Below are 25,556 nucleotides of genomic sequence, written 5' to 3'. Positions count from 1 at the left end.
CAGATGGAGTCACTTCTTCCTGCACCTCTTCTCCCACAGCACTTCTTTCAAAATCCTGAACAGAAGTCAAATTCATAGAGACAGTAAATAGAATAGTGGTTGCTAGGGGGCTGGGGAAGTATTGTTTAATAGGTACAGAATTTTGGTTTTACAAGATGAAGAGTTCTATGGACGGATGGTGGCCATGGTAGTAGCATAACAACATGAATGATTGGCAGGCCTTTCCCCAGGCTAACTCCGCTTCTTTCCGATCTGGCTTAAATGTCACACCTTTAGGACAGTCCTTCTCTTTGCCAGGCCAGAATGGTTTAGGTATCCTTGCTATACCCTCCTACGAACCTCCGACTTTTCTCATAGGGCTCCTAACACAACTGTAATCTATAGCTAATGATGTGGTATATCCATTTGCTAGGGCTAAGATAATAAAATACTACAGACAGGTGGCTTATACAACAGAAATTTATTTTCTCACACTTCTGGAGGCTAGAAGTCTAAGATCAAGGTATTGGCAGGTTTGGTTTCTTCTGAGACCTCTCTCCTTGGCTTGCACGTGGCCTTTCTTTTATGCCTGCACATCCCTGGTATCTATGTTCAAATTTCCTCTTTTTATAAGGTCATCAGTCAGATTGGATTAGGGTCCACAGCAAGGGCCTCATTTTAACTTAATCACCTTTTTAAGGGCCCTGTCTCCAAATATAGTCATATACTGAGGTACCGGGTGTTAAGATTTCAACATATGAATTTTGCGGAACACAATTCAGCCTGTAACATGTGGTTAACCTCTATTATTCCTACTTGGTAAATTATATAACAACAGGGACTTTGTCTTGTTCTCACTTCAGGATCTTTACAGTTGCTATTCCCTCTTCTGAGAACACTTTATCTCCAGTTCTTCATGCAACAGGTTTTTCTCAACTTTCAAGCCTCAGCACTATTATCTGACAGGGGCCATTCTGGACCACCTTAGCTGAAGTAACCTTAAAAGTTGCTCTATCACATCACCCTTTCCTTTCTTCCATGGCAATCACCGCTCCCGTATGTCCAGAATGTCGGCTCCAGGAAAGGGAAGTCATGTGTTTTATGCACTCTTGTACGCCAGTGTCTTACACATAGTTACAAGTGATTAAGCTTCTGCAACCACTTGGCACATCACAATGATTTTATTTATGCCGCTGAGAAACCCTACAGGGCTTTTAACATCCAAAACGCTTTTTGAATCTGAGCTCTACCATGTCTCCACTATGTGAATTCCAGCTAGTCGCTTACCCTCTCTGGGTCTCAGAGTCCCCAAATACATGATGACAACAGTACTTTTCAGAGTTCTTATGAGGATTAAATAATGCCCATAAAATATCAAGCTCAAGAATTTGACATACAGTGCGTGCTACTAGCTCAAATGCTATTAAGTTGGGGCTTTTCCAAAGTGTGGGACCCGTGAAAGGTTTGAAAAATATCTTTAGGTGGTACACAGAGCATTGAAGCTACCTTGTTTTTAATGTTATGTTTTGTTTTGTTTTGTTTTGTTTTTCAATTCTTTACATTAAAACAAAGCCTTCTCATGCACATGTGTTGTGGCACCTATCCCTGTTTTCTGGCTAGTCTTCCTGTTTAACAGACAGATCACTTAGGCACAGAGACGCACAAAACCGTTAATATGTGGATTTTACACTGTTTTCCACTGCATTTGTAGCACAGTGTCCACGGGCTATTCTGAAGCTGCACTGCCTGGGATTACACCCCGCTCCCGAATTCATTCTGTAACTCGGGGCCAGTCTGATGACGGTACCACCTCATGGGGTTATTGTGAACATAAAAGAACTAGGACAAGTAAAGCGACCCAGAACAGAGGAGCCCGCCACCCAGGTCACGTAGATATAAGGAACGAACGTCCAGGCGGCTGGCAGGTGTGGCAACAGTAGCAAAGGCTTCGCTAGGACACCCGAGCCTGGGAGGCGTGGCAGGACCGGGGTCCCTGAGGGGCTGGGCCTCACGGGGACTAGGTCGACGCCCCGGGCAAGGCGGCCCACAGCTCGCAGCGGGCAGGATCTCGGGCCTGCTCCGATTTCGGCCTCTTTGGGGTCTGCCGACTGGCGGGAAGCCGCTCTCCTCCCCGCGCCGGCGACGCGCGCGCTTACCAGGAGCTTCTCTGTCAGCCGAGCGCTCCCTGAGGTGACGCAAGAGGAGCCCGGGAAGCTCCAGAGCGCGAGACGAGGGGGCGGGGCCGTGGGGCGGGGCGCGCGTTACGTAAGCGGCGCAGCTACGCACGCGGCAGCGCGCCTGTGCGACGGGGCTCGTAGCTGGAGAGCTGCGCGGGTTTAGAGCGGCCATGGCGGCCGAGCGGAAGACCAAGTTGTCCAAGAACCTGCTGCGCATGAAGGTGCGGGAACTCTCGGGGAGCCAGGCCGGATGGTAGAGTAGAGACACCGGTCCTCTCGGCCTGGCCAGGGCCGAGGCGGCGGGTATACGAGGGCCTCCAGCTTGCGATCATTCATTCACTTAGCGTCTGCTCTGCGTTAAGCTCTGGGAACCCGATCGTGAATTAAGCAGACTCTCTCATGAACCCTGGGGTCGGATAGGAGCTTGCACGCAAATAAGCAAGCAGTAAGGATACAGTATAGCAAGTGCAGTGATGGTAGAAGCGCCAGAATCCCTGGAGAGCTTACCGGGGCTTTTTGCAGGTAGTGTTCCTTACCTAGAGCTTGAAGGGTAAGTGGGAGGGTGGGAGGCACAGCGTCCTAAACTGAGGAGAAAGCGAATTCAGAAGTCTGAGGGGCAAGAAAGAAAAGAGAAACATGGAGATTTCCAAGAACTGACTATGATTCAGTATGTCTGGAAGGCAAGTAGCAAGAAATGGGGCTGGAAAAGCAGGCCGTGAATTTTTAGACCAAATTAAGGATGAGCAGTGGGAAACTGTATCAAAAATAGCAAACACAGTCCCTGCTATGTGCCAGACACTGTTTTAAGTGCTTTGTGTATATTAACCTGTATAATTCACATAATAACCCTTTGAGGTGCCTGCAATCGTTATCCCTCTTGAGACAACTGAAACAGTGGTTTATGATTACATCGATTTCAGAGAACGGGAGTGGATTGGCCAAGCAGGCATTTCAAAGATTTTAGCAGTTGTTTTAGGTCATGGAATAAGCCAAGTGATGTACTGGGTGATTAGGACTCAGACTAAAGATCTGCCTCTGGAGTTAAGGAGGAGGAAATTAACTTAAAACAGTTATACACCCCCACCCACGTGGGGGAGATTCAACCGGACATTGGAAGCAAAGGAAAGAGGGGACGGTATCATTGGAAAACAAAGAACTTACTGACGGGAGAGCTGGAGACACTAAGTATGCTGATAGAGCTGAGTATACTGTGAAACGGCAGGGAGCAGACGCACTCAGAGACTCATAGCCAGCGTAGCTGCTCAGCCAGACCTAAGTACTGTATAGATGCCGTCCCCAACCCTTTTGGCACTGGGGATCGGTTTCATGGAAGACAGTTTTTCCACGGAAGGGTTGTGGGGTGGCGGGCGGAGGTCTGCACCCCAGTCCCTAACAGGCCATGGACTGGTAGTGGTCTGCGGCCTGGGGGTTGGGGACCACAGCCGTATAGAACAAATGTGAGAGGTTGAGGGTTTAATCCTGACTCACTTGTTTTCAGTCATGAACAGGGAGTTGGGAGGTGTACACTCTTAGGATGGGGGCTGGTGAACTTTTTCTGTAAAGAGCCAGATAGGCCGGGCGCGGTGGCTCACGCCTGTAATCCTAGCACTCTGGGAGGCCGAGGCGGGTGGGTCGCTCGAGGTCAGGAGTTCGAGACCAGCCTGAGCAAGAGCGAGACCCGGTCTCTACTAAAAATAGAAAGAAATTATATGGACAGCTAAAAATATATATGCAGAAAAAATTAGCCGGGCATGGTGGCGCATGCCTGTAGTCCCAGCTACTCGGGAGGCTGAGGCAGTAGGATCACTTAAGCTCAGGAGTTTGAGGTTGCTGTGAGCTAGGCTGATACCACGGCACTCACTCTAGCCAGGGCAAAGCAACACTCTGTCTCAAAAAAAAAAAGAGCCAGATAATAAATACTTGAGGCCAGTGGGCCAATCTCTATTGTAACAGCTTACGTCTGCCGTTGTTGCTCAGAATTGAATGACCGTGACTGTGTTCCAGTAAAACTTTATTGACAACAACAGACATCTATCCCGAGGACTGTAGTTTGCCAGTGCCTGCTCTGGGCCCTCAGTTGTGAATCACTAGCTTCAGAGTGTGTTCTGAGATGCTATAGAGTGGGAGCCTTCAACTGCTGCTTAAGTCTGGAGGTGCTTGACTCACACTCACAGGGTGCTCCAGCCTTTCCATATGTACAGAGCTATTTTGCATATTATGTAAAACTAAAGTATCTAGTGTGATACTTGTGGAATAGTTTTTTGTTGCCTGTTTAAATCAGAAAAACTAAAATATGTTAAGGATTTTTTTTTTTTTTTAAGTTTTCCAGAGGAAGCACACATTGTGCTTTTTTTCTGTGCTCTGATGCAGTCCTTTGTATTCTGGTGTAAAGTTGGGAGAGTAGAGCTAAACTGATCACCCTGCCCCTTGAACGTGAGATGGGATCCTTAGAGAAATGAAGGAGAGCGGGGGAAGAAGAAAGTTATTTGGGTTTTCCTCAGCTCTGAGATGGGAAAATTTTGTTGCTGACACTGATTTTGTTTTGGTTTTGACAGTTCATGCAAAGGGGACTGGACTCAGAAACGAAGAAACAACTAGAAGAGGAAGAAAAGAAACTCATTGGTGAAGAGCACTGGTACTTGGATTTGCCAGCACTGACAGAGAAAGAGTAGGTTTATTAGAATTTGTATTGATCATGCCTGGGACATCGAGAGGGAAATCTCTATAAATTTGACTTACCATTCTAGTGATATAAAGCCCATAAAATGGTTTCTGTTCAGTTTCTTGAGTTAGCCTCACAAATAGTTTTGTAAAAAAATGTGAAGCCTATGGGTGGATCGCTCGAGGTCAGGAGTTCGAGACCAGCCTGAGCAAGAGTGAGACCCCGTCTCTACTAAAAATAGAAAGAAATTATATGGACAACTAAAATATATATATACAAAAAATTAGCCGGGCATGGTGGCGCATGCCTGTAGTCCCAGCTACTCGGGAGGCTGAGGCAGTAGGATCGCTTAAGCCCAGGAGTTTGAGGTTGCTGTGAGCTAGGCTGACGCCACGGCACTCACTCTAGCCCGGGCAACAGAGTGAGACTCTGTCTCAAAAAAAAAAAAAATGTGAAGCCTATAAAAGTTCTACATAGATTTACACATTTTTACTGGCCCCCAGCCATTATTTATAACAATGGTGTGTTTTTTTACGTTGAATAAAAAAATCTAGCCCATATATCTCAGATAATAATTTGGGAACTTTTATGGGAAACTATAATGTGCTCGCTCTCTCTCTCTCTCTCTCACTCACTCATATTAAGTTGCCAAGATAAAATGTGTACTTCAGGCCTCTCCAGTTTTGTTTCAGTAACAAGAGTTCTTTGTTAGGCTGAGCATCTTAAGGCAGATCAGGAGTTTTTTGTTTCGTTATTTTTCAATTTTTACCACTTTTAATACCATTCATTTTAGGTAATGTTTACTGAGTCTATACTATAGACTGTATAGTGTGTATGGGGAACTAAGCTAAGCGCTTTGCATCCCTTAGTTATTGAATCCTAATTGCAAACTTAAGAGCTGCCTGCTATCATTCTGTCCATTTTGTGGTTGAGGAACCAAAGCTCAAGAGAGGATAATCTGCCCAAGGTTACCCAGCTAGTCAGTGCTGAAGCTAACGCACTCCTAGACTATTTCTTGTTTACCTGCAAGCTTGGCTGATGCTTAATATGACAGTTTTCAATGGAGGGGTGAATTCCCATCATCCATTAACTTATCTCAATCCTTCTGGAATCTATTTATCATTTCTCCCTGATTCTTTTTCTTAACCTTAGTAAGCTCTGTGGTATGGTAGTTTTGCTTAAACTTTTGTCAAATGACTAAAGATGCTGCCTGCTATCTTCAGGCACTTTTATGTCTTTCCATGCTGTACCTGATCTTTGTTTTTTGTTTTAGCATGTTATATTCCCTTGCTCATTTGGCTGACCTCTGAACCTTTTTTTGAAGATTCTATAGCCTTTTCTAAAGATATAAAATATGTCCCATCAGGAGGGATGGGAGGATGGTCCTTTTTCTCCCTCTACTTGCTTCTCAGAGGAAGCAAGATATTGGTGAGGAGGGAGAAGGTAATGCCTGAGGTAGTGTGGATGGGGAGGGGTGACAGACAGGAGGGGGCCATTACTGGTAAGGAGCTATAATTTAATTTTAGGCCTTGACTAAACTTAGCATTCTAGTTGTTTATTGAAGAGCAGAACTGTTTCTTTCTTGTTTTCAGTATCCTTTTTTTCCCCCAACATAGTATATTATTCTCAGAAAATGACCTTTAGATTCCTTTCCTGGGAAGGTAAATAATAACTTTTTGCCATCTCTCAGCATCCTATCTATGTATAGGTGTGTAAATCAGCTCAGGATGTTGGCAGGAAAAGATGACACTATCAGATTGAGGAGAACATACCAGAGACTACCAAGGTGTGGATGGGGCATAGGGGAGCCCCTAGGGACAATGTACTACCTCTGGGCTTGTGTGGTGGGAGTAATTTCCTCTCCTACCTGCAGGGTCAAGGGGAGGGAGTGGTTACTGGATCTGGATGGAGACAGGCTGTGTAGAAAGAGCATCTTACAAAAGCTGCTATTTTCATTCAAGGGCACAGCCAACCGGAGCCAGGTACCTGGCAGCCAGGAGCCCTTCCATGTAGTACGTTCAGATCAGCCTTTCAGGCAGTAGAGCCAGGGAGAAGATGGAAAGTAGGTCTGGAGGGACACATGGATGATATGTCCTTGGGATCTGTGTTGTGTTGTTATTTTTGATACCCTAAACAGGGAAACTGGAATGGATTTGTTAATTAAGCACGTGGGCTCTGTGCAGACCTGGGTTTGATGTCCAGCTCTGTCTCTTGCTTACTTTTCACCTTAGGCAAATTACTTAACCTGTCTTTTATCATTTGTATATTGGGTATAATATGTATATATATATATACACATAGTTTATGAAAGCAAATGATATGATATATTTAAAGCAGTCACCACAGTGAAGCACAATAAATGTTGGCAGTATGTGTATTCCTTATTACTGAATATATAAAATTCACTCATTCCTTTTTACTCATTTGTATTTGTGATTTTTTTCCACAGTATTATCTGAACTATTCCAGATAATAGTTAATCCTATCACTTTTGATCCAAAGTTAAACATTTCATATTTAATGACCTGATAGTTATGGTGAGGGAGAGCTAGTTTGGTGCCAGTTATTCCCTTAGGAATGAAATAGCCTGCTTTAGTTTCATCCATTGTATGACGTAAGTGTTTTCTTTCTTATTTACTTATTATTGGGCACCACTCTCTAGACTCTCTAGACCTCTGTGAGAGCAGGAGCTCTTTTATTCACAGCTGCTTCCCCAGCTTCTGGAACAGTGCCTGCACACAGTTTGGTTTAATAAATGTTTGCTGAATGAGTGAATCTTGATGAAAAGCAGAGCCTACTCACCACTGAAGAAGCCTAAAGACCAGTTGTTTGCTTTCCTGCTGTGCTTTAGAGTTTATAGCAGGGCTTTACACAGATATGCTTACCTTAGATGTGGGGTCATGAGAATCCCTTTTGGAGACAGTAACATCCTTTTTCCCAGGGAATAGTGGCCTGCCAGGATGCCCTCTGTGGTATCCAGTGTTTATTCTCAGCAGCAACACTGTTTTTACTAGAGTAGATCTGTAGCATGATTTTGGTTTTGGTTCAACCACCTAGCCACCTTATTTCTACCCTTTTTACAATTCTGTTCATCCAGCTTTTCCAGTGATTCTATGAGATACCCAGTACAGTCGGCTGTATGTACCTGCAGATGCAAAACCCACTATTTTATTTAAGAGGCTTGAGCATCCACAGATTTTGGTTTCCACAGAGGTCCTGAAACCAATCCCCTGTGGATACAGAAAGCCAGCTGTATCCCTACATTAAATTCCTTCTCTACTTAAGTCATCTAGGGTCAGTCTTTGGTGTTCACAGCTAAGACCTCCAGCTGATACACTCTGGTAACAGCTGCTCAGTCTCTTATTTCCCACGGACCCTCCTGGATATTTAGTAAGAACTTAGTGGGGAGATGTAAACATCAAAGAAACTTTGCTTCCACTTTGGAAAATTGTTTCTTATACATACTTTAGATCTTTAGATTATGTAGGTATTTATGCAAATTAATGTAACCTTCAGAAGAGGCTGTGCCTCCAGCCTGTAGCTCTTGTCTCCTAATTCCTTTAGTGGTCAGATTAATCAGATTCTATTTTTAACCCTAGGTTATAAATCTTACTGTATTTTTACTTGATTCCATTGAGAACCATAAGATTGATTTTTCATTGAAAGTCTTGACTTCTGTTTGCTGTGCTTTGTTATAAGTAGATAAGCTATTAATGTAGGTTTATTTTCCCATTTAGGAGTTTCATAATAGAAGAGCAGAGTTTCTTGTTATGTGAAGATCTCCTCTATGGAAGAATGTCATTCAGAGGATTTAATCCTGAGGTTGAGGTAGTAAACATAATTGCTTCAAATTTTAAAATTTTCCAACTGAATTTTTTTCTGCTAATAATTGGGCTTAGGTTTTTCCCCACCAGGTACCATTTCTCCTCATTATACAGAAAATAACACATCTTGAAATATCGCCATACCTATTTAAAGAAATTGCAGACATTGCAGTCTAGTTTTATGGTAGAGTTGAGTAGATAATTTAATATAGCAGTATACAGTCCCTGATGGTGCCACTGTAAGTGTTAGAATTTCAACTTGAGTCAAGATTTTATTCATATGATGCTATTATGAAAAGTTATTTTCTGGCACTTATAAATGTATCTTTTCTAGTGGAAAAATGTTACTTAAAAATTCTGTAATTTGACTTTTCAATAGACGGGTTTTAATTCAAACTTGTAAATAGATATTTAAATGAATCCTTTGGAAACTTTGTTTGAAAAGTGAATATTTGCTTTTAACTGAGCTGTTTATTTGAATTTTTCTGCTTCAGATTTGTAGAGAAGCAGAACTTTATTTAACAAACATTTATTAGAACTCTAACTCATTTGTTAAAAGCCATCCTATCAAGTACTTGACCAACCAAATGGACATTTGTGAGGTAGATCTTTAATTTTGTAAATATCACTTGAAGCCAGGATTTCTCACCCTTGTCAGTATTGACATTTGGAGCCAGATAATTCTTTGTGATGGTGGCTATCCTGAGCATTGTAGGATGATTAACAGCATCCCTGGCCTCTATTCTCTACCCACTAAATGCCAGCACACACACACCACCCTCCAACCCAACTGTGACAACCAAAAATGTTTCCAGACATTGCCAGACATTCCAGACTTTGCCCATCCCCTGCTGGGCAAAGTCATCCCCAGTTAGGAACTACTTCTCCAGGATGCCTGTAGGTAACTAAGCCAAGTGCCAGAGTTTATTTGATGATTGTAGGTTGGTTTTCCTTCTGTTCTTTCTTGGGGGGCGGGGGGCGGGTGGCAAGAAGAGGTGTATGTGATAATTAAGGTGTTATGTTTACACAGTCAACACCAAAAGTATTTATTTTTAATATATACTTTCTTTGCTTTGGTTTGGGGCACAGCAACAGCCCTCAGAATCTGGTGTGGGGGGGGCATTAGAAAATGGCCCTAATTACTGGATTCTGTAACACTGAATACACTCTCCCTGGGAAAAGGTCTTGAACTATTTTATTATCAGTCCTGTAAACGTTGCAAAAGCTGGTTGAGACTTATCCTCCCCTTGCTATAAAGAAGGTATTGCACATTAAAAACAAAATCTGTCAGAAGATAACCATCACGGAGAGTTAATGTGATGAAAAGATGAGGAGACTCCTGAGGCACAGGGACTTCATGTGGGATGCATCATCCACCCCAAGGGTCAGGGTTGAGGCTGAGATACAGATTCCCTCCGTTATACCAGGGCCAGCCTTCCAGTTCTTCCATCCAGTAATTTGCTGTCCCCTTACCCGCACCCATCACCACCACCACCACCACAAGATGCATTTAAAATTACTGTTAACTGTAGTACTTCTTCCATTTGCCTCAAAAAGGAAAGTTCAGAGGAAATCTGAAAGTTTATTTTTTTTCTTTCTCCCTCTCGCTGGAACGTGTTAGCAGCATGCCTACTTTAGGTATGAGTAATTAATAACAAGATTTATGATCTCAAATACAATTTAAATTAATTGACACTAAATATAACCTAGCAGGGCTTTATCTTACTATTTTTTTAATTCAGAGCTGACCTCTGTTAGCACATTGTGCTTTAAAGTATTAATATTACAGAGAATCCCTTGTGAATTCTAACTAGTCTTCTAAATTCTGGGACTTTGATTTCTCTACCTTCAAATAAGTTTGACACCAGTTGCTTTCACAAGCCTTTTCTAGCCCTGATGGTCCACGCTGGTGTATTTTTCAGAAATTAATGCTTCAGATGAATGCTAAGAACAAAGCAGAAGTTGTTGAAGACAAAGCAAAGGAGGTTGATGTGTCAGATGAAGAGATGGCTAGAAGGTAACCATTGCCGTGGGGCAGCTTTATAATCTGGACCCTGAATTCTTGGCTCTCCCACATACACTTCTTATACCCCACAGCCCTCCGCAGCTGTGAAGGGAGTGCCCCAGCAGGAAGGCGCCTGTAATCTGCCTTCTCTTACATGGCCTCGGGCATTCTGACCTATCACAGGCTGGCAGTTGGGCTCATTTCCAGTGCTGCTTCCAATATATATTTTAAAGTGTACATCTCAATTTATTTAGGATCATGTAAAAAAAATAGAGAATTTTGTCATTCTTACAGAAGTTTATAAGTTTTTCAACGAGGCAACCGCCTTCAATCATAGTTTTAATTTTTTTATTCTTTTTGTTGCATATGTGATTTGGTATTCTTGACAAGGCTTGATTACTACTTTTCTTATTTGAAATTAAACTGGTGCCATGTGTTGTCTTAACAGATATGAGACCTTGGTGGGGACAATTGGGAAAAAGTTTGCCAAGAAGAGAGACCGTGCCAATTATGAAGAAGATGAAAATGGAGATGTAAAACTGACTAAAGCAAAGAAGATGTTCTTAAAGCCCCAAGATTAAAATGGATGCCTTAAGAGATAGCTCGGGAATGCCTTGTGAAAGTTAGCAGCGTATTTTGGAACTTATCCTGATGGTGTCTCTATAGTTATTTAATACTGTAATGTCTATTTGTAAAGAGATGTATAATTTTGGAAACATGCCATTTTTGAAACAGATGTGTGATGGATGTTATGCATCTTTTGTTTAATGGTATTCATTGAGAGTGGATTTTTAGCCCTTGATCTTCAAATGTACATCAGTACAGGGATGCTCCCTAAAGATTATTTGACCTCAAGTTTTTTTAATATAGATCTCCAGTCACTGACCTTGAATCAACTCATATAAATTAATACCAATGTTTAAATTGCCCTTATGTATATGTTTTACTTTAAATTATTAATCGTGTCAGGCCAAATCATATATACGTTTTGGAATCAAATGTCAAAATTTATTATATGTAAATTCATTAAGTACAAACACACTTCTCCAGCCTGAAGTATTTGCATGCTACCAGGTCATTGTCAGTTCATGTATGGTATTATGGTTTTTTGTTTAAAGCATTTAATTAAAAAAAATTGTTCTGTAATAAACATCTACTGTCACTTTTTCTATTTTCTTATACTTTCAGATAATAATTTGTCTAATTTAGTAATGTAACTTTTATCCAAATAGTAACTTAAATAAACAGCCGTCGGTTTAGAATATAGTGATACATTAGCTTCAACCAAAGGAAATTCCCTTTTATGGGTCAAAAACAATCATCAGTTTCTTATGGTACAGCCCAATAGAATTTATCACTGACCAGACCACCTTCTAGTCTGAACCCTATTCTAAATACTAAGTATAGGCCAGGCGAAGTGGCTCACACCTATAATCCTAGCACTTTGGGAGGCCGAGGTGGGAGGATTGCTTGAAGACAGGATTTCAAAACCAGCCTGAGCAAAAATTAGCTGGGCATGGTGACATGTGCTTGTAGTATCAGCTACTTGGGAGGCTGAGGCAGGAGGATGGCTTGAGCCCAGGAGTTTGAGGTTGTAGTGAGCTGTGATGACGCCACTGCACTCTGACCTGGGCAACAGAGCCAAACTTTGTCTCAAAAAAAAAAACAAATTGCTTTTCTATAGGGGAGAGTCACTAAATGGTAGTATTACCCACCCTAACCTCTTTCTTCTTTTTCAATCTTTAGTCTCGTCACTTTCTTCCTCCCCTAGGACATTGAGACATTGCCCATTTTCTCTGTCAAACATTATTTTATTTCTCATTCTTTAATGAATGTATCCATAGAGATTTGTGAGGAATTAATTCTGTCACAAAAAAAATAGAACCCCAACTTGTAGTAGTTTAAAGAAAATGTATTGGCTCACACAACCTGGACATCAACCCAAAGGGTAGATCTGCAGATAAGGCAGGTCAAGAGCTTCCAATTGTGTTATTAGGCCTTGGTTTTTCTTCATTGTTCTGTTCCGTTTTCTTCTAACCTGGCTTCATTTTCTACCAGACTCTTCACTTGATGGGCTCTAGAAGATTCAGTTTAACATGGACATTACAGCTCAGCAGCTGAAAAGGATACCCTTTATCTCCCACTGCCCCTCCCACTTTTTTTTTTTTTTTTTTTTTTTTTTTTTTTTTGAGACAGAGTTATCACTCTGTCGCCTCAGCTAGAGTGCAGTGGCATCATCATAGCTCATGGCAACCTCAAACTCCTGGGCTCAAGTGATCTTCCTGCCTCAGCCTCCTGAGTAGCACGGGTCACCATGCCCGGCTAATTTTTCCATTTTTTGTAGAGACAGGTCTTGTTTTTGCTCAGACTGGTCTCCCACTCCTGAGCTCAAGTGATCCTCCTGCCTCGGACTCCCAGAGTGCTAGGATTGCAGGTGTTAGCCACCGCGCCTGGCTTCCCAGTGCTCTTTAACAATCCTCCCACCAAAATCTTTGATTGGCCCTTCTCAGGTCATGTGCCCATCCCTCAACCAATCACTGGAGCCGAGGGTATAGGATGAGGGGCCAGCCTGGGTCCCGTGCCCACCCCATGGTGGGGAGGTGGGGCCCCTTGACTGACAGTGTCACCAAAATCCAAAGAGAAGGGATGCAGGGCAGGCAAAGAAGTAAGCAACATCACACTGCGATCATACTGAGGTCTCTCTGTCTTCAACTTTCCCATCCGTCCCAATCTCACTTTCTTCCTTTTGCTTCTATGTCTTGACGTGGAATTCTCCGCTGGTTATTTTGGTGGGACTCAGAAACACCCATCTAGTTCTGCCATGGCCACCCATGATCCCAGAGATCTCAACAGGGAGATATTGGCCTACAAGACAAATCAGTAGAGAAATACTTTATTTTGAGCCTGTCTCTGCAGCAACTGTCCAGGAGTCCTAAATCCCTGAGTGGAGCATTATATGTGAGCTAGACCAGAGACTTTTAGTGGGCAGGAGGTACCACCACCCCATCAGAGCTGTTTGTGTGGAATTTCTCTTTCTCAGAATTACACCATCCGTATTGGCATGCCAGACATGGGCTTTATCACCAGTATAATGAAACTGATGAAACTTAATGTTCCATTCCAATAATATAATAAAATTTATTCGTGGGCCTTTTATCAGCTCCCTATGCAATAAAATAAATCACATATTCACTGGATGCTTTTCCTATTTCCTCCCTCTTATCCTGGGTCTCTTGTGAGGATGGTCCATTTTCCTGCTGGCAGCACTGGGAAAATAGAGAAAGGGAAGAGATAAAGAGGGATGGGTGGGGTTTCACAGGTAAGGATGTGTAGCCAGGTATTAATTTGCATCCTGCCCTGGAGTAGAACAGCAGGGCTGGAGAAGGGGAAATACTTTTTGCCAGGGGTCCCATTGTTGAATTGCTTTTTCATTAAGCCCCCCCCCCCCAAGAATATAACGAATTGTGGATATATTAAGGCCTTCACTCTGCTCTTAACTCTTAGTGGTTTCTTACAATGAACTAGGGACATCAATTATTGTGCAGACATGGTCAAGGCATGAAGGCTTTTTGTATGTCATACTTGGTCTCTTTTGTTTTCCAAAAAACTGTATGTATTGTTCAAAAACTGAAATATATTTGAATTCTTATTAATGCTTTCAGGTAAACTTGTCCTTTCTGGTTTCAAACAGAGTCTTCCAGATGAATTTGCAATTCAAGAGTCTCCCCCCACCACTCCCCCCTCCTTGCCTTCTCTTTTCCTTGCTCCTTTCCTCAGAATCTAGGTCCCTAAGGGCTGATGTATTTTCCCAGCATTTAGGGAAAGCGCATTTGAATCATCCTCCAGCTGAGATTTCTCATCCTCACTTTAGCCCCAGCTCAAGGCTGCCCACCCAGTGGCCTCTGTTGCAGCACTCCTCCAGCCACCCCCCAGGCACCCTCATTCCTAATTCCAAGCTCTCTTCCCTACCGTCTTGAGGAGCCTCAGCAACTTTTCCAGACTTTCTCATTCCCACCCAAAGCCAAAGAAGCCATGATGAGCACTATGGACTGAACGTTTATATTTCCCCCAAAATTCATATATTGAAAGCTAATCCCTGATGCAATAGTACTAAGAGGTGGGGCCTTTGGGAGTTTCCATCCTCATGAATGGGATAGGTGCCCTTACAAAAGAGACCCCAGAGAGACCCTGTTCCCCTTCCACCATGTGAGGACACAGGGAGAAGATGGCAGTCTATGAACCAGGAAGTGGGCCTTATCAGATACCAAATCTGCCAGCACCTTGATCCTGGAGTTCCTAGCTCCAAGAACTATGAGAAATAAATTTCTATCATTTAGAAGCCACCCAGCCTATGGTATTTTGTTATAGCAGCCTGCATGGACCATGACAGGGGTGGAGGGGGCAGTGAGTGTCAGTCGTTCTCTGGCTAAATTGGCCACCCTGTGGTTTATTTGGCTCCCTCCCATGTAACTCCAAAATAACGTGGAAGCCCTCCTGCAGGGAACCAGCTAGGAGCTTCTCTGATCTGGGATTCTCACACTCATCTGAGTCTCTATTCAGCACCTTCTTCCCATGCCTGATAAAGTATTCAACCCTGGGGAAGCTGCAGAACAGAAGATAGACCCCACACTCATGTCTCAGTGCTCTTGATGTCTCCAGCTGTCTCTCACATGCTATGGCTTAGAGTCGAGGTCCTCAAATGTGAGTGTCCATTACCTGGAGGGCTTGTTACAACATAGGTTGCTGGCTGTATCCCCAGCATTTCTGACTCAGTAGGTGTGGTCAGTAGAATAATGGTCTTTAACAATAATAATGGCACACTAATCCCTGAAACATATGAATATATTATCTTACATGGCAAAAGGGACCTTATAGGTGTGATTGAATTAAGAATCTTGAGATGGTGAAATTATCCTGGATTATCTGGGTGGGCCCAATATAATCAGAAGGGCCTTGGAGGCAGGAGAGTCAGAGTCAGAGAAGGAGATGTGATGATGGAAGCAGAGGTTGGAGTGATGCAAGGAATGCAGGTTTTAGAAGACAGAAAACGCAAGAAACAGATTCTCCCCTAGATTTTCCAGGAGGAACACAACTCTGCTAACCCCTTGATTTTAGCCTTGTAAGACACACGTAAGAATTCTGACCTCCAGAACTGTGAGGTAATACATTTATACTGTTTTAAGCTGCTAAGTGTATGGTCATTTGTTACAGCAGCCATAGATAGGAACCAAATACAGAATTGGAGTGGCTCCTGAGAATCTGCGTTCCTAACAGGTCCTCAGGTGATGCTAATGCTTCAGGTCCAGGGACCATACTTTAATAACCATTGACTCTTAGTGAAGCACAGCCTCCTCAGTATTCTTCCAAATTCTGGACTGTAGGTTATACAAGTCATTTTCTCTTTCAGCAATACCTGGATCATGCAAATGGAAGCTTTGGCTTTGACAACACTAGCCTGCAGAAAGTGCCTATAATGGAAATCAACACTTAAACCTTGATTAATTTCTTCTTTCTGTTCTGCTGTGAAGCAATGGTGAAGAACCACTGGGAAGTCATCATGACTAGTCATTAAAATATATTGTATTAATATTCCATAAATATTTATCTTACCATATGGTTATTTATTTTCTTTTGGGAATAATTGCAGAGCATTGTCATTTTATCTACTCTCACAAAACCTCCATGGAAAATAGAAAAAGAGCCTCCATATGCTATAAAGAAAATGGAACAAAGAGAGGTTCACAATGAGCAAGGTGTTCTGGTTTCCTTTCTGCACCCTCTGCCCACCAGCCCCTTCCCTTTGGCCATACCTGGCCACACCCCTTTATCTAGCAATGTCTGGCATTGCTCTCTTTGACTAAGGTTCCCCGTGTAATAATGCTGGCTTTTCCATCCTGGAGTGCTCAGATGGAGCCAACAGTGATGGTTGCTACGGACACCAAACCAGCCGGCCACGGTGCCCTGGATCTGCCAAGAGGTCTCTAGGACCAACCTTGATATGAAAGACCTCACCCTATTCACTCCAGAGCTCCTGGTAGAGGAAGGGAGAGGAGGCATAGGAGCCCTGATGGTTTACAATAAATCCAGCACCTTGGATGGAGTAGTTACAGAATATTAACACACAGTGACAAGGGCTTTGGGGGTCTATTGGACTGCTGGGCTTGCCATTTCCTCCTTCTCTCCTCCCTTCCCCCTCTCTCTCTTTGTCTGCATCTTTCTCTTTCCCATCTTCCTCTCTTGGCAGGCAGCCTGGATTTGAATACTGAGTCTGCTTTTTGCTATCTGTGCGACAATGAACCTCTCTGATGTTTAATTCTCTTACTTATTAAGTAGGGGTGAAGATACCAACAAGCTCAGTTCTCTGATGAGAACTAGAAGACAGAATATCTGAAATGTGCCCAGTGCATAGTAGGTCCTCACTTAACACTCTCCCCCGATGCCCAGTGCTACTCTCCAGCCTTCTCACCGCTAAGTCCCACTCGAATGACAAATTCCACAGGGAATGTAAAGTAGGAAACAACTTTAATGGGAAGCTCACAGTTTCCCTTTCATGCCAAGAATATAACATCTCCCGCTCTTTTTAGGTTTTCCACTGCCTACGTGGCCTTGTCCTTCCAGGTGGGCACGTTTAGAGCTCGGGGCAGGCGCCGTCCTGCACCAAGCAGTTTCTTCGAAATATAATCAAATACAATAGCAGGCAAAAAGGAAGCCAAACAGAGCCACAGGTAACTTCCCGGCGCGTAGAAGGCGGAGGGTCTCTTAGCGGAGATGGCATGCTCGATGTCCTGCAGTACCGGGGAGAGGTCCGGGCAGGACTGCGCGCTGATCATGTGCAGTAAACTCTGCTGCCCATGGATGTACTCTTGGCCGTAGTCCTCCTGCACCTCGGCCGGGAGGTGGTCCAGGACATCCTTCTCCAGCTTGTCCCACATGTCGCTGGTACCTGCGATACCTGGGCCGAGAGGAAAAGAAGGGTCAGAGGCTGGGAAGCATGTGCTTGTGGATGGGCCTCTGTTGGGAAGGATGGCCGTTTGCAAATGCCTTTTAAAACATGTGCTTTACAATGGTATTCATCATCATTTTTAAACCTGCATACGGAAAAGTGCACACATTGGATTTGCACAAACTGAGTAGCCCGTGTCACCAGCAAACAGATCAAGAACAGAACAAGACCCCACCCTCAAAGTCCCCCTCTCAGCCCGCTTCCCAGTAACCACCGTCCTGATTAACGAAATAGATTCATTTTGCCTGGTTTTGAACATTATAGAAATGGCATCATATAAATGGTCCTTACTCTTTTGTGTCAACTTCTTTCCTCAACATTAGGTGTGTGAGTTTCATCCAGGTATTGTGTGGTGACTCTCCTTGCTGCAATTTATGCATAAATATGCCATAAATTATTTATCCATTAGACTGTGATGGGCATTTGTGTTGTTTTCAATTTGGGACTTTTACAGTACTGTTGCCACTAACATTCTAGTATGCCTTTTGGTGACTATCAAATATAATACATAATACAATGTCTACAATATAATATATACTATATGTAATATAGTGTATGTAAATAGATACATATAAACATATATAATTTTTAATAAACAAGAAATGCCTACTTCCATGTTTAAAGTTAAATGCATAATTTTAAATATGTTATCTATACAATAAACATAATTTTAAGTTTAAAATATGTATTAAATGTAATTTTAATATAATTTAAATAAAGCTTTAAATTTTAATGTATAAATTACATGATTAAATATAAATATCTTTTAATATAGAGGCAATGCCTGCTTTTTTATAAGATTAAATAATATACATTTACTTAAAATGTAGCAGCAATGCCTGCTTATTATATAAAGTGAATAATAAGGAGATGTATATATTTTTAAAATGAATCTCCTCTGAGGTAACTAACAGCTTTGCAAGCCCTTTACATTCCCTCCTTGTTTATACAAACATAGAAGGCTTTGGCTTAATTTTATTTTACCAGGAAAGAAAAAGACAAAAAGGATTATACTACAGTTTTATATTTTCCAGGAATTTTCTTTTTCTTTTTCTTCCTTTTTTTTTTTTTTTTTTTTGAGACAGAGTCTCGCTCTGTTGCCCGGGCTAGAGTGCTGTGGCGTCGGCCTAGCTCACAGCAACCTCAAACTCCTAGGCTCAAGCAGTCCTCCTGCCTCAGCCTCCTGAGTAGCTGGGACTACAGGTATGCGCCACCATACCCAGCTAATTTTTTCTATATATTTTTAGTTATCCACAGCAACCTCAAACTCCTGGGCTCAAGCAGTCCTCCTGCCTCAGCCTCCTGAGTAGCTGGGACTATAGGTATGTGCCACCATACCCAGCTAATTTTTTCTATACATTTTTAGTTATCCAGCTAATTTCTTTCTATTTTTAGTAGAGACGAGGTGTCACTCTTGCTCAGACTGGTCTTGAACTCCTGAGCTCAAGGATTCTCCCGCCTCAGCCTCCCAGAGTGCTGGGATTACAGGTGTGAGCCACCACGCCCGGCCACTTTTTCTTTTTCTTTTCTTTTCTTTCTTTCTTTCTAACTTTTTTTTTTTTTTTTCCTTAGTAATAAATCACAGATCCCCCTTCTGGTCAATGGCTATAGATTTAAACTAGAGCAACAGAATTTTCCATTGAAAAGCTTTCAGTCAACCAATCATCCCTGAGTTTCATCTTTAAAAGCGATGCCGCAGTAAACAGACTTGCACAATCTATCCCTTTGTACTTAGGCTTTATTTCTGTTGGCAAGTGTCCCCAGAGTGCCTCCTGGTCAAAAGGCACATTCGTTTTGAATTTTAATAGCTACTGCCAGATTATTTTCCAAGAAGGTTGTAGCCACCCATACTGTCTCCTGCAAAATGCATGATTGCTCTGGATTACTGTGGGGATGAACCTTTGTTAGCTTGGTGACTCCTGCCTGCCAGGGCTGGGAGGAGGAGGGTGTTGGCCAGCACCTAGCTGTGAAATGTAAGCCAGCAAAGTCCAATTACACTCATGGAAGTGCAAATGGGCTTTCAATTGCTCTTTTCTTTTCATGAAGGCACTTCATGAAGGCATGCACCATACTTAAAGAAATGATTATCCTGACAATGACTCTGGAGAATCCCAAGTCTTGAAAAACATGTTTGCATGAACTACTGTTTCTCCTGCTACCTCTCCCTCTCCTTGCCTTCACAAGCCGGGCGTTCCTTTTCCTCTCCACCTCCTTGCTCTTTAAACACTTCATGGACTTTCTGACCATTCTTGTGGGTACCCTGCTCAGAGTCCCCAAAGCTCTCTTTAGGGGTGACAAAAGGTACCCATAGGTGGAGTGTACAGGGCTTAGAAGGCACGGCAACTTCCTAAATTCCTACCACTACAAGAAAAAAACACTCTCTTGCTAGACTCCCTAACAATAGGAGCTATTAGTGTAACAGGGGGAATGCCTGAAAAAGGGTAAAAACGTTTTCTGTCTCTCTAAAATGTCCCCTACTCCTTTTGGGAATTAAAACCTGCATCCCTGCCTCAGGCCGGTGGTGGGGAGGAGCAGGGGACTGTCCTTTGTTGTTAGTACCACAGGAGATGGCTTAAGGGAATAGTCTGGGCCTGGGCGGAGGACGAGATTGTTTTAGCCAAAGATGGGATGAATCAGAACCATTAACTGTGGTTGAACAGCAATAAACTGAAGCTGAAAATCTTCCCTTTAAAAGCTCTGTATTCCTGCTCAGAGGCAGAATGTTGGTACATAAAGATGGGAATCTGCCAACCTCCTCATTTGCTGGCAAATTGATAAACTTCTCTTTCCTTCTCCTCAAACCATGTGTCCTCGTTCTTCTGATGCAGCCTGGGGGACAAGTGCTGAGCTCTTGGTAACATTAGGCAAATTGTCAGACCCTTCCTAATTGATTTACAACCAGACCATTACAACTCTGATTGAACAGAAGACCAGCCTTACAAACATTCTTTCCCTATAAGCAAATGTAGACCTCAAGCCTGTTGTAGCCAGCTTACAGAGATTGCACATCCTGTCTTTGTGTCCTATAGTTCACCTTTTGATGCAAAGAGCCAAATTCCACCTCATTTTAATGCTAAAAACGCATGCCAAGGTGAACATGCGATGTATGTCTACCCATTGTACATGAACTCAACACTTCTCATAAATATGTGTAGCTTTTCTCCCAAACCTGCTGAATATGTATGACTGTATTGCTTAACATGGACCCTGTGAGGCATAAAACACAACCTGCCCTTTCCCTCTTCAAAGAAAGATCACCTTTGGTACACACCAGAGCCTGTCTCTGCCCAATTTGCAAACTGATGTTGCCAGGAAAACTTTCTTTTCTACTATGTAGCCATCTTGATGGTCTTTTGGATGACCCATGCAATATGTTTTAGCTATTTTTCTTATAGGTCACTAAAAAAATGGTGTGTGTCCTTGAGTGTTTTCCGAAGTTCTTTGTCTGTGTCCCTAAAGTTTCCTTTTCTTGCTCCCACCTTCAATTAAATATAAATATGAGGTGGCATTCTCCAAACTTTAGTTCTGTCTTCTCATCTCTGGTCTCTTACCCTCAGCAAGCTCATCAAATTACTTTAAACTGGGGACAGTCTGGTATAAAAGAAAGAACCCAGGGGGTGCCCCTAGGGACCTGGTTTCAAATTCCCCATCATCCTGGTGACCTTTGAGAGCACAGCTTGAAAATGGTCCTAACTGATTTTCCTCTCTCTGTATCCCAGGCTCTCAGGTTAGCACATTTGGCTTCATCTTTGACCCACTCTGCTTCTCTATCAATTATCCTCCCCACCCAGGGAGTCCCCAAGTTGGAAACTCCTCTCAAGAACTCATCTTGGCCGGGCGCGGTGGCTCACGCCTGTAATCCTAGCACTCTGGGAGGCCGAGGTGGGCGGATCGTTTGAGCTCAGGAGTTCGAGACCAGCCTGAGCAAGAGCGAGACCCCATCTCTACTAAAAATAGAAAGAAATTATATGGACAGCTAAAAATATATATAGAAAAAATTAGCCGGGCATGGTGGTGCATGCCTGTAGTCCCAACTACTCGGGAGGCTGAGACAGCAGGATCCCTTGAGCTCAGGAGTTTGAGGTTGCTGTGAGCTAGGCTGATGCCACGGCACTCACTCTAGCCTGGGCAACAAAGTGAGACTCTGTCTCAAAAAAAAAAAAAAGAACTCATCTTCTCTCCATGTTTCCTGCCCCAGTCCAGCCTCTCCACCCGAGTGGCTGATGTCCTTTTCTCTCGCACCTCCCCCACAACCTTAAGAGGCTCCAACTGTCAAGTGCTTCAAGCCAAAAGTTCAATGTTGTGTTTTGTTTGGTTTTTTTTTTTAGATTTCTATCTCATGCATTTGGATTAACATTCATACCTTTAGGGTTTGTTCTTTAGTACATTAGCCATTCTTCCCAGTTTGTGGTCTTTTATCAGACATGGCTTTTTACATCTTCACTTAAATCACTAATTAAATGTTTGCTGGCCCAGAACTAAGGACTGAACCTTAGGGGAGTCTGCCTCTGTCCAGAGTTCAGATATTCAGGGAGAGAGTAGAGAAAATGGTCATCTCCTGCCAGGATGGAGGGGAGGTAGGTCACATTCTTCAGAGAGGAGAAAAATATCATTTCCAAATATTTGGCGGAAAAGAAATCATCTTGTCCAATGGAAATGAGAGACTAATAAACGCTACCCAGAGTATCTGTGCAAACTTTTAAGTGAAAATAAGCTCTAAACCTAAATAAACAAACTTGATATGCAGCTAATTGATTATACATGGACAGAGAGGGGCACTGAAAATTGATTACATATGGGAAGAGAAGAGCACTGGTAAGAGTTAGTTAGGACCATTTTGAAGCTGTGCTCCCAAAGGTCAAATAAAACCCTGCCATTGAGGAAGGGAGCGTGAGTCCTAGAAAGGTCCTATTCTGTGTAGGCACCAGGGGACCTAGACTCTAACTTAGCATGGCCCCTGCTTGCTTATGCCTTATGAGCCAACAAATGCAATTCCTTTGTGGAAAGAAGCAGGGAACAGCCAAACACTAAAGAACCTGGCACTTGCCTCTTGCTTCTTAGAAGAGGCCTGCCCACCCCAACCCCTCCTGAGTAGACACTGACAACTGAAGAACTCTGGACACATGACCTGCACTAAGAGACCTGATCAAACTCTAATACAGCTTCCAGCAGCATAAGGATGACATCAGTCACTCACCAGAATGCCTGCCTGAGAAGGCTCAACCCTGCCAGGAAAATTTACTATTTGTTCCAGCTAACACACCCCTGACCTCCCTTTCTTGGAGCGCTCACTAAAAAGAACTCACAATCGTAAATCTGTACCTGTTGCAACTCAGAAGTATCTCTCTCAAGGACCTGAGAGCCATTCTTTTGACATGGAATCACCAAGAAGGAAAAGCTCTCGGTGTCCCATCCCAGTTTCTGTGGGAGGATAGAATCCTGACTTCTTTAACAGGCAACTGGCAGTCATCACTGGTCCCACTGCGTTGACACTGGCCAACCGTTTGTACTTTTCCACTTGCTAGACTCTACTGAGGCCTGCTCTCTCCACTCCCTCATTCTCCCTTTAAAATGCACAAATCAGAATGGAGCTGACCTCTTTCCCTACTGTTGGTGGTTACACTGCAAAATCTGTTTTTGCCATTTTAGCTTATGTCTGACCATGTTCACCTTTGACAACACTGAGGGGTTCCGTGTGTGCTCTGTCAGACCAAGGGGACCTTCAGGACCCCTTCCAGGATGAACACTGTGGGGCTCAGAGACCTACTTGTTCGGAAGCCTCCAGGTTGGATGACAGCGACTTTAACTCCCCATTTCGAAAGCTCTTTTCTCAGAACTGATGAAAACATGGTCAGAGCCGCTTTTGATGAACCATAGGCTGCCAGACTGTCACATGGTACCCCTCCTATGGGAAAAACAGGAGGAAAAAAACTTAAGTCTGGTGTTTTCATTTTTTCATCCAATAAATATTAATCAGCACCTACTGCATGCCAGGAACTGGCACTAATACCAGTGATTAAGGCAGACAAGGGCCTCTGTGCCCAGGAAAGTACACATTCGTGGCTATTCCCGTGATGTGACTTCATTTGCTACTGCCTTCCTCAGCTCCCCATTTGCTACTGCCTTCCTCAGCCCCCCATTTGCTACTGCCTTCCTCAGCCCCCCCATTTGCTACTGCCTTCCTCAGCTCCCCATTTGCTACTGCCTTCCTCAGCCCCCCCATTTGCTACTGCCTTCCTCAGCTCCCCATTTGCTACTGCCTTCCTCAGCTCCCCATTTGCTACTGCCTTCCTCAGCCCCCCCATTTGCTACTGCCTTCCTCAGCTCCCCATTTGCTACTGCCTTCCTCAGCCCCCCCATTTGCTACTGCCTTCCTCAGCTCCCCATTTGCTACTGCCTTCCTCAGCCCCCCCATTTGCTACTGCCTTCCTCAGCGCCCCATTTGCTACTGCCATCCTCAGCGCCCCATCACAGCTGGTACAATGGCAAACCAAGTTTAAGGCTCCATCTTGCACAACTTCTAAACAAAATGTGATTTAGGAAAGACAAAAGAGTATCTGCCCACCAGTCCCTGACCTTCCAGCCTGACCAGCCTGCATTCTGAGGTTCCAGGTGGCCATACATTCTGGGGGGATGGTCCACCATTCAACCCACTACGGCACCTGTAATTGAACAAACTGAGCTTCATACCTGTTGCAGTGGGAAATGACACACACACCATGGGGAACTGTAAGGCATCTCCATAAGACAGTGTGATGAAGGGCTTATGGTAGGGCTGGTGCAGATGCTTTTTATCCCACCTAAATCACATTTGGCTTAGAAGCTAGTGTGATGGAGCCCTAAACTGGGTTTGTTCTTGGACCAGCTGTAAGGAAGGAGCTATGAAAGGCAGAATCTAGGGAAACCAGAAAATGAGAGTGATCTATTTGTAATAAGGCTCTCTGCAGATGTAATTCAGGTAAGGATCTCTAGATAAGATCATCCAGGATTGGGATGGGCCCTAAATCTAATGATGGGCATCCTACAAAGAGACAGAAAAGGAGAAGACACACAGAGACACAGGAGAGAAGGCCACGCGCGAATGGAGGCAGAGATTGGGGTTGTGCTGCCACAAGCCAAGGAACACCTCGGGCCACCAGAAGCTGGAAGAGGCAGGGACAGATGCTTTCCTAGAGCCTTCAGAAGGACCACGGCCCTGCTAACATCTCAATTTAGACTTCTGGCCTCCAGAACTACAAAAGAGTAAATTTATGTTGTGTGAAGCCACTCAGTTTGTGATAATTTGTTACAGCAGCCCTAGGAAATGAATCCGGATGCACTCCTGGTGGTCTTCAGTGGGAAGACACTGACATTGTGAAGGGGTGAAGACAGTGAGGGCTCACAGTACTGAGGGACTCTCATGACATCAGGGCTCCCAGTCTTGGCAATGATTTCCACGGTCAAAGAAGCATCCACTGGGTGAATGGTACAGCCATAGGAGGGAACACAACTCTGCCATCCAGAGGAATGAACTTGATAAATGTAACAACATGGATGTCTCAAAATAATTATGGTGAGAGAAAGAACCAAACAAAAAAAGACTATGTACTCTCTGTTATGATTCCATTTGCATAAAATTCTAGAAAATGCAAACTCATCTCTAGCAAGAGAAGCAGATCAGTGGTTACCTGCAGAGTGGAGGTGCTATGGACTGGATTGTGTCTCCCCAAATTCATATGTTGAAGCCCTAACCCCTAATGCAATAGTATTCGGAGATGTACCATCACATGGGGCCTTTGGGAGGTAATTAAGTCATGAGAGTGGAGCCCCAGTGGTGGGATTAGTGCCCTTTTAAAAATAGACACTAGAGAGCTCTCTCTGCCTCTCTCCCTCTCCACCATGTGAGCACACAGTGAGAACGTGGCCA

At 43.5% G+C, this 25,556-nt stretch overlaps 2 protein-coding genes across 2 annotated transcripts in view; one reads left to right on the top strand and one right to left on the bottom strand.

The window, feature by feature from the left end:
- Positions 1-2,313: 2,313 nt before the first annotated feature.
- MPHOSPH6 (M-phase phosphoprotein 6) lies at positions 2,314-11,726 on the top strand. Its single transcript, XM_069456393.1, has 5 exons — positions 2,314-2,377; positions 4,712-4,824; positions 8,556-8,646; positions 10,565-10,659; positions 11,096-11,726. The coding sequence occupies exons 1-5, from the start codon at positions 2,327-2,329 to the stop codon at positions 11,226-11,228; spliced, it is 483 nt and encodes a 160-aa protein (XP_069312494.1). The 5' UTR covers positions 2,314-2,326; the 3' UTR covers positions 11,229-11,726.
- Positions 11,727-17,152: 5,426 nt separating this feature from the next.
- Positions 17,153-25,556, bottom strand: part of HSD17B2 (hydroxysteroid 17-beta dehydrogenase 2) — a 51,440-nt gene continuing 43,036 nt past the window's right edge. The window contains exons 4-5 of the mRNA XM_069497793.1: positions 23,418-23,555; positions 17,153-17,599 (exon numbers count right to left, since the gene is read on the bottom strand). Coding sequence (XP_069353894.1) covers positions 17,244-17,599; positions 23,418-23,555 — 494 coding nt within the window. The 3' untranslated portion in view covers positions 17,153-17,243. The remainder of the gene's footprint in view (positions 17,600-23,417; positions 23,556-25,556) is intronic.

This window comes from Eulemur rufifrons, chromosome 23 (assembly GCF_041146395.1).
Source record: "Eulemur rufifrons isolate Redbay chromosome 23, OSU_ERuf_1, whole genome shotgun sequence".
Taxonomy (NCBI): Eukaryota; Metazoa; Chordata; class Mammalia; order Primates; family Lemuridae; genus Eulemur; species Eulemur rufifrons.
This window is presented reverse-complemented; position numbering and strand designations above follow the sequence as displayed.